At 51.7% G+C, this 9,522-nt stretch overlaps 1 protein-coding gene across 1 annotated transcript; it reads right to left on the bottom strand.

Annotated features, from left to right (window-relative positions):
- Positions 1 to 4,142: 4,142 nt before the first annotated feature.
- Positions 4,143 to 9,159, bottom strand: LOC115096020 (ventral anterior homeobox 1-like). The gene is made up of 3 exons (XM_029610487.1): positions 8,147 to 9,159; positions 6,477 to 6,664; positions 4,143 to 4,668 (listed from the first exon to the last, which is right to left on the bottom strand). Exons 1-3 carry the CDS (start codon positions 8,334 to 8,336, stop codon positions 4,207 to 4,209), a joined length of 840 nt encoding a protein of 279 aa, XP_029466347.1. The 5' UTR covers positions 8,337 to 9,159; the 3' UTR covers positions 4,143 to 4,206.
- Between the last annotated feature and the right edge of the window lie 363 nt (positions 9,160 to 9,522).

A 9,522-nucleotide genomic window follows, 5' to 3' on the forward strand; every position in this document is an offset into this window, starting at 1 on the left:
CGCACAAAACGAAGTGCATAGGTGATAGCACACAGGCAATTAAATGTGCATTAAAAAAACATTTAATACATGCTAAAATGAATTTAGTGCTCACTAAATGGGATTTTACCTGCATTAAAAAAAATGGGTGGGCGAAAAAATGAAAAGACATAATACAAAATAAAAACCAGAAGCAAACGAAAATCTTTCGGTTGCACACCCAGAACAATTTGTGATCGAAAATCTGGAGCTAAAATTACACTCGGAGCAGGTATGAAATCATTAAAACCATCCCCTCTCTGATTCGGATCAACATCCTATAAAATGGTCCCCTCTCTCTTACTCCAGTTACAGTTGTGCAAACTAAACGGGGAGAAAGAGATTTGCGCTAAAGTTACACGGAGAGTTCGGGAGGGAACCGGAATTGGAACTGGGGTACAGCGCAGGGAAATCAAGCCACTTCCCAGATCCTCAGGAAATCCGTGGCAGAGCCGGGATTGGAACTGAGACATAGGGCAGGGAGACCAAGCGACTTCCCAGATCCTCGGGAAATCCGTGGCAGAGCCGGGATTGGAACTGAAACATAGGGCAGGGAGACCAAGCCACTTCCCAGATCCTCGGGAAATCCGTGGCAGAGCCGGGATTGGAACTAGAACATAGGGCAGGGAGACCAATCGACTTCCCAGATCCTCGGGAAATCCGTGGCAGAGCCGGGATTGGAACTGAAACATAGGGCAGGGAGACCAAACGACTTCCCAGATCCTCGGGAAATCCGTGGCAGAGCCGGGATTGGAACTGAAACATAGGGCAGGGAGACCAAGCCACTTCCCAGATCCTCGGGAAATCCGTGGCAGAGCCGGGATTGGAACTAGAACATAGGGCAGGGAGACCAATCGACTTCCCAGATCCTCGGGAAATCCGTGGCAGAGTCGGGATTGGAACTGAAACATAGGGCAGGGAGACCAAGCCACTTCCCAGATCCTCGGGAAATCCGTGGCAGAGCCGGGATTGGAACTGAAACATAGGGCAGGGAGACCAAGCCACTTCCCAGATCCTCGGGAAATCCGTGGTAGAGCCGGGATTGGAACTGAAACATAGGGCAGGGAGACCAAGCCACTTCCCAGATCCTCGGGAAATCCGTGGCAGAGCCGGGATTGGAACTGAGACATAGGGCAAGGAGATGAAGCGATTTCTCACATTCCCACAACTGGCAGAGCCTGTTTAAAAATTCTTAATCGCTGCACCACACTTCCTGCAGATGTAATCCAAATGTTAGTCCTGACATTTTAGTCTTGAGCGACCTTTGACACTTGTACTACATTGCAGGAGGTGTCCGAAAATATCGAGTTGACAGCTCCAACACACTGTAAGTGCTTGGTGTCTATCAAAGCTGAAGTTAAAACAACCCAAGCCATAAAAAAAAAAAAAAAGAGTTCCGCGCCAAACTGCTTTTTAACGCGTAAGTAAGTAACAGGAGGATTAGTTCCGTAAATACGCGTCCACCGAAACGTTTGCAGGCCTGGGAACTGTCTTATGCTTTTCTACCACTCAGGCTGCATCCAGGAGGTCTCTGCTTCCGAAAGTCTGCACAGCAGTTGAAAATAAGTCGATTTGATGTTTAAAATATGTTTAACAAATCAAAAATAATGGTTGAAGTGGTCTATATTCATACGTGAATCAATAAAGCCATCACGTTTTGTAGGCCCCTTACTCATAGAGTCAGTGATACCCAGCAGACTCTAAAGTGGTGTAGGGTCACATTATTTTATTAAATTTACTTTTATATATTTTTTTGTATATTTTTTATATATATATTTTTCTCAAATTGATAAAATCAATATCCAAAAGTGCTGTCGAACTCCAGACTCTAGCCTCAATTTTGACAACTAACACACCATGTTCTAAAGTTGTGTTAGTTGTCAAAATTGACGCTAGAGTCTGGAGTTCGTCAGCACTTTTGGATATTGATTTTTATCAATTTGAGAAAAATATATATATAAAAAATATACAAAAAAATATATAAAAGTAAATTTAATAAAGTAATGTGACCCTACACCACTTTAGAGTCTGCTGGGTATCACTGACTCTATGAGTAAGGGGCCTACAAAACGTGATGGCTTTATTGATTCACGTATGAATATAGACCACTTCAACCATTATGTTTGATTTGTTGGACACAAGCAAGGTTACTGGAATACCCTTGTGTGTTTGTGGGTGTTGTTTGTGATTAAAATATGTTTAAGACAGAAAGAAAAGGACCTGTCTATACTGTAGAGGTCTTTGTTTCTCTCAGCACCTGAGCACTAAAAATTCAAATAAGCCAAATTTTTATAAGAAAACGAGAGCGCAGCAGGGACGTTTCTGGCCGTTCCGCTCCCTCCGTGCGATTCGGAGCGAAACGAACTTGTTTCGGGACGGAAGAAGGCTTTCTGGGTCTCTTTTGGAAAGTTAGCTGACACTGCACAGGCTCCCTTCCCGGGGGGAGGAATTCTCGATGGCCCGAATTCACTCCGGGAAGGAGGCGGCTCCGCTGCCCTGAAACGCAACCAGAAGAAAACGATTTCGTCTCTGTCGTTGTGCGCGTAGGGTTTAGAAGAGGCATCTGTTTCCGGTCTGAAACCGGCCCGGCCCGGCTGGAAAATGCCTTCCCTTTGTTTCCTTGCTGGGGACTGGGAGTTGAACGACGAGCGATCGGGCAAACTCTAAAGTTGGGACGCGTGTGAAACCCCCCCCCCCCTGCCGTCAGACCCCCACAGACAAACACGAAACGACACAAATAACGCTGCATGTACAATGCTGGCAAAAGGAAGACTTGAAGCGCCTCTTCTGTTTACCTCGGTTTTTATTAAATTATAGGTACTTTATGGGGAGGGGGTGGGGGCTATTGAGAGAAACCCAACTCGTTCGTTATAGTTCCTCGTTTAATGCAAAACGAAACAAGTCAGTTTTCCGTCACAATCGGTGCCAGCGTTTTCTTCTCCCCCCCATCCCGGTCGGACTCTTACATGAGGTTCATTTCATCTTGGCCCCGAGTTTCACACTGCAGAGGTGCGACCCTGAGAGACAGAGACGCCCCCCCCCCCCTGCTTTTGGCTTTCCCGAGTCCGGTTCCTGCCCTGTTTAAAGCGGGTGCGCACAGTTTCGCGCCATGCTGAAACCCTCCCTTCGCGCTGCCCTTTGCCTATTAAAACCTATCACACTTTCCGTTCTAACTCACCTCGCCCCCGGATATGTTTCATCGCTTGTTTGTATGACTATCGAGGCAGGCTGCGGGTGAGGGTCCTGGTTGCGTCCCGAACCGGGCCGGCTTCCGGGAGAACCGCCACAAATGTGCATGAAGGGGGATCTGCAAACCCAGCTGTCCGGGGACCCCCGACCTCTTCGGGGTCCCTCCTGGACAGTGCTGAGATGCCCTGATCTGGGGCCCTACATTGGCACTAGGATGCCAGTCCCGGGTTTTCCGAGGGGGTTGCGGATGGGGGGGGGGGGGGTTATCAGTGGACAATGCCAGGCCCGGGCCGGAGCTGGGGGGCCAGTGGTGGGCAGGGGAGCAGACGGCCAGTGCCTCTGTCCGAAAAAAAAATTCAAGACAAAAGAAGGCATGAGGTTTAAAATGTAAAATAAATGCTCACAGCAAGGTAATAAAATAAGCACAAACCAGCAGCAGAAAGTGCCTTGCCCTTTGCAATATTAAATAGAAAATGTGCTCTGGAGAAAAAAAAATGAGGTTTGGGTTAAAGGGACAAGCGCAGGAACCTAGAAACCCTTCATTAAAAAAAAAACAAACCCAAACTGAAATTGGGAAAATATTTTTTTTAAAGTGTGAAAATCCGATGTCTGCCTTGCTAAATATGAAACCCCAAACTGCCTTCAATTTGTAAACTTGGGAGCCGAGAGCTCCGGGCCCAGAACCGACCTTCCCCCGCCCCGCCTGGATCTAAGGGGCCAGCGTCCCATTTCTCTCTCCAATGCCCCTCCCCCAAGAGTCAGGAAAAGATTTCGGTCACTCCCCGAGGAGAAGGAACTCACCCGACCTGCCCTCCTTCATCTAGAGCCCGTTCCAGAAGAAGGGTCTGCAGGGGCCTTGCAAGCTACCGACATCGAGTTCCATAAATATAAGCCCGACCTGGGTGACAGTGCGATATATTACACCCCCCCCCCCCCCCCACCCCGCCACACATCTGGATGGACTCCTGGAGATATAAATAGGTAAGAGGATCCTAAGAGTCAGTCCCGGGCCTTCTTCTCCAGGCCTTCCTTGCTGCCGCTCCGGCAGTAGGGCTCGAAGGCCGAGGAGCTCAGGTAGCGGGCGGACAGTTCTTCCAGGTTCCCTGCCAGGGAGCCGGCCATGCCCAGGGGGGCGGAGGAGAGGCGGCTGGCCACCGTGCCCAGCAGCGAGGGCACCGGCAGGCCGAAGAGGCCGTGGCCCGGGCTGGCGGCGCGCAGTCCTGCGGAGGTGGGGCCGGCGGCCGGGCTGCCGGAGGGCCCTCTCAGGGCCGAGGCCAGGGCGCTGGTGGCGCAGGAGGGCAGCAGGCCGGGCAGGCCCGGGGGGGAGAGCAGGCGCCCCTGCTCCAGGAGGCGGAGGACGCTGCAGGTGGCCGCCGTCTCGGACACCACGGAGCGCAGCTCCGAGTCCTTGCCCTGGTCCTTCTTCTGCTTCGTCCTGCGGTTCTGGAACCAGACCTTGACCTGCAAAGGAGAGAAGAGGAAGGGTGAGCCCCAAGCCCCGCCAATCAAGCGCAGGGAAAAAAAAAGCCCTGGAATCGGCGCCTCCCTTCCCTTAACCGGCGGCGTCCCCGTCCAATTTCCAGCGCAGCGCGCCTGGGAAGTTCCTCCTCAGGAAGGGAAATATTTCAGGAGGGTCCTGGTCAGACGCGCAGGGGAGCGCATGCGCTCTTATTTCGGGTTGGGTTTTTTTTTTTGGTTTTGCTACAATTTGGGATTTCTCTTTTTGGACCTAGTTCCATTTCAAGGTGCCGCCGTCTCGGGGTTTTCCTTCCTTCTCCAGCCCCTGCAGTCACCGAATCATCTTAAGTGGAGGAGGAGAGGATGGCCCCGCGCGGAGCCCTCGCCCCTGGCCCCCCGCACCCTCCGTTTCCCCTTGCAAAAACGTGAATGAGACGGGAAACGCAGCCCGGTTCGGGGCGCAGCCCGGCTCTCGGGGGCGGGGGAGGGGGGGTGCACGGAGCACTCCCGGGAGCCGCTTCAGACGCAATCAGCAGGAAAGGGGAATTCGCTGTAAAGCCCGGGGGTCACCGGAGCCCTCGCCCCATAGAATTTTGGCGGAGTTTATCCCCCACCCGCGACAGAAACACGGACAGCAGGAGCCCCCACTCCTCCCCGGGCACCAGGTCAGGACACCCGCAAAGTTTTGGGGTTTTTTTTTTGCTGCTGTTGCTGCTTACAAAATGGGACATCATTATCCCCCAATTGTACCCCAAGACCGGATAGAAAAATAAAAAAGGATAAATTAATCGAGCCTGACAAATACTGCGCGCGTCGCTCAGCAGCCGCGCAGCTACAACTTAATGCCCCGAATTCATGCAAAGCTAAACCCGAACTCCAGGCACTGGGGGAAAAATAGATGAGGAAGTAATCCCAAGGCCTTCTACCCTTTATTTTCCATTTCCAAATTCCGGCTTCTATTCTAGACTGTGTTATTGATTGAGGTGAGGAAGTTAAATTAAAAGCACCCCCTTTTCCTTTCTACCTGCGGCATTAAAACGGTTCCACGTTTGACTTTTCAGTACCAAGAGACCAGAATTAGGAAGGGCAGGTAGGGAGCGGGGGGGAACGATTGTTCCTTGCCCGCGGGAGGCTCTTCCCGGTGGTCCTGGCCACTTCTTCGGGAGGGAGGGCCCTGCAGGTCCTGGGGAGAGAGACTGCGGCCACCTTCACAAAGCCTTGGCCCGTTGCTGGCTTCCACTTCCTGGCTGCCTGTGGGGTCGGGGGAGCCCGGGAGAGCGCGCGGCGCCGCGCGCTCTCCCGGGCTCGCGGTGCAATGTCTGCCTTTCGTGCATGGCATTTTGCGGCACCCAGCGCTATTTCTCTCTTTCTTTCTGCGGGTGCCTTGCTTTTCCGCCCCTGGGCCTGCAGGGCGCATCTGGCCCCCGGGCCTGCTGTTGCTTTCCTGGGCACGGATTTTCCGCAGCTTCCTCTCTAGCTTTGGGCTCTCTCGCTGGATGCGTGGGACCGGCTGATTCCGCGCCTTCTTTACGGGCGGCTTTGCCAGTATCTCTGCCGGGCTTCCCCCTCGGTTTAGTAATTGGTTCCCGATCCCAGGGGTAATGCGGGGCCTGGAGGCGCCCGTGTGGCCCTCGGTGTCTCCGTTTGTGACTGCACGACTTCGGTTGATTCATATTTCTTGCAATTATGGAAGCAAAACCTTACGACCAAGAAAGATCCCGCTTCACTTTTCTCATTAGCTATGTTCCCTTTTTTTTTTTCTTTTTTCTTAAAGAGATCTGTTCCTGCTTTGAGTGCAAAGCCCCATTTACCTGCGTTTCGGAGAGATTGAGCTGCCGGGCCAGCTCCGTCCTCTCTCTCCCCACCACGTACTGGCACCGCTGGAACTCCATCTCCAGCCTGTACAGCTGCTCGGCCGTGAAGGAGGTCCGGGTCCTCTTGGGCCGGTCCAGGTCCAGTCCCTTGGGCAGAATAATCTCGCGGATGGAGCCTTTGGCATCTGGTAAAAACGAGAAGGGATTGAAAGTCAGGGCCGGGCCGGGCGGGCTTCCAACCTCTCCCCCCGGTCCGGCTTCTAGCAACCTCCCGGGCCCATTTAATATACAAAGATTAAATGCACGCCGAGCTTCTCCCCCCCCCCCCCCATCCTCTCTCGAAGTCCCCCCACACACAATTTGTTTACAAACAATTCGTTGTGAGTGAATTTGCACCTGGAACCCTGGAACTCCATGTTGTTGTTGTTGTTGTTTTTCCCCCCCCCTAGCAGCCTTCCGCCTGACTCCTATCATTTCTTTCGGATTGCCACCGGTCGCTCAAACATTTCTGGGACTTGCTACACCTTATTAGACTTAATCCTGACTAAAGATCTGCCATATTTTTGTAGAATGATTTGCAAACGTAAATCTGGTATCTCCGCAAGAACAAAGACCGCGGGGCTGTCTCGATTGCTCTAGCCCTATATTTGTTATCCTCAGCAGGAAATGTTATATGAACTCTCGAAATATATCTACACGTTTAGCATCAGGGATATCTAAAGCAGTCCGTATTATTTCTCCCCTTTTGGGCTGCGCTTTGTGAATCCCGGTAAATCTTGTTATTCCGAGCCGAGCTTTCTCAGGTCGAAGGATCACGGACTGTTTACCAGGCCGGCTTCGCTCTAATTTTATAATTTCTATTTACATCTTTAATCAGAATTATGGACTTCATTTTCATAAGAATTTAGAAGAAGGCAGTAAACCATTTAAACCATTCACATGCTCGGTTTTCTCCAAATAGTGCATTTCTCTATTGAAAAAAATTCAAATAATACAATTAAATGAGGTTTAACCATTCTTTCGGGCCTTTTTACATTTATTTCCTATGGTTTTTTTTATTATTTTGTTTGTAATAATTCGGATTAATGTAAGCGGCACATCCAATCTTTCATTCTGGTCTTCATTTCCCTGGGAATTTTTTTACATTTATCCCCGGAGCCTTGCTTTAAATGCACAGCTAAATCCCTACTTTCAGTCTTTAAAATAACGAACCGTCACCAACTTAAACCTGAAAGAAAAATGCACCGATCCGAAATAAGAAAAGCGAAAGGTCGTTTCGGTGGGGTTCACTTTCGGACCGGGCACCGTCCTCCGCCGTTTCCCCCCGCTATTCAGCTCTCGTGGGAGTCTGCAAAGTGTACGAAAATGTCCCGCCGCAGCCCCAGCGTTATGGGGAAAGTCCCCCCCGGTTGTATCAATAAACCGCACGACGACGCCGGGCACAACTGCAAACGGATGCAAGAAGCCAACTTTTTATGCCCGCGCGACCCGAGGCACCGGAGCCAGCCCGAGTGGGGTCCCTCCGCCAAAAGCCTCGGGGTGCAGTTTTGGGACGGAAATTCGGGGTCCCCCTCCCCTGTAAAAGCCGAATCGCCGGACACCCCCGAAAACAAGTGAAAATGCCCAGAGCTCCCCAACTTTGGGGGGGGGGGGGGGGGATCTCCTACCTCTGACCAGGATCCTCCGGCAGTAGTCCGGGTCGGAGGAGAAGGAGTCCCTCTTGGCACAGTCCTCGGCGGAGTCCGCGCCCGCGGCTTCGCTCCTCTCCTTCCTGTCCGGGTGCAGGCTCCTCGGGAGCCGGGCAGCCTCCGCGTCCGAGTCGCATCGCACCTCCATTTTGTCGGCTCTCTCAAACATAAGAGCGCAAGGGACGGATAGCCCTGGACGGAGAAGGGGCAGATGTCCGGGGAGGGGGGAATTCGCTATCTATTTCGGGGGGGGGGGGTTGGCTCTGTTTTAGGGGGCTATGGCACTCCCCCCCCAGCAGCCGATCTGGAAGTCCCTTCGTCTGCTCCTCTGGCCCGCAGGAGAGTGCCAGTGGGGCTCCCTGACGGTGCCACTGGAAAGCTGCTTTAATGCGCGCCTTATTAGCCAGACCCGCGGTGCTTGCACACACACACACACACGCGCGCAGGGACGCGCACTCGCCGCCTCGATTGATTACGGGTAATTTTGCAGCCTCCGCGTTTGGTTTACCCTCATGAATACACTAAATTGTTTGGGATAATATATCAGATGGCAAATGGATGGTTTCTGTGCTTGTCCCCAATCAAGCGGAGTTTAGCCCACTGAATAAAGCTGAAATGATTGGTTTGGCTCGCGGGAAACGCACAATCAAAAGAGGAAGAGTTCCAGAGGAAAAAAAAAAACAAAAAACCCCCAAACAAAAAATGCACAAAAAAAAAAAAGCCCCAAACTTTTTTTTTCCCCTGTAATTTTTATGCTAAGTTTCATCCTAATTTGTTAACAGCATCAGCAATGATTATTAATATCTCTTCTTCTTCTTCTGCCCGCCTCCCTCCGACTGGCCTTTGACCTCAGGTGTCCGGATTATTCTCAGCTCTGCCTAAACTGCTCCTTCACCCAGGCATCCTTGAAAGGCAGGGCCGGAGAGCCAGCAGGAGCCTCTGGACGAGCTAGGGAGTTTGGATTATCTTTTTTTTTTGTTGTTGTTTCTTTTTTTTTTTTTTTTATCTTTTTTACCGCAGCCCCTTCGCCACGGCCGTGTCAGGCGCCTGCCTCTTCCCGAAGTCCCGGATCCGGGCTCGGACTGTTCTTCCGCTCCTCCATCGCACGCCGAGGCTCCAGACCCCGTGAAGCCCAACCTTCAGCTTAGAGGCGGCTGAGGAAGAGAGAGAGAGAGAGACCGAGGCGTGCAATTCACAGCTCACGGCTGGCAGGATCTGCTAGAAGAAAAAAGGGAAAAAAAAAAAAAAAAAGAGAGAGAAAAGTTTTTTTCCCTCGCCTATTTCATTGTGGCTGCAACAATGTCCCTGAGAACAGCAACAGGCAGTAATCCAATAAGGCCATTGATTAGGGGGAC

Source organism: Rhinatrema bivittatum, chromosome 7 (assembly GCF_901001135.1).
Source record: "Rhinatrema bivittatum chromosome 7, aRhiBiv1.1, whole genome shotgun sequence".
Lineage (NCBI taxonomy): Eukaryota > Metazoa > Chordata > Amphibia > Gymnophiona > Rhinatrematidae > Rhinatrema > Rhinatrema bivittatum.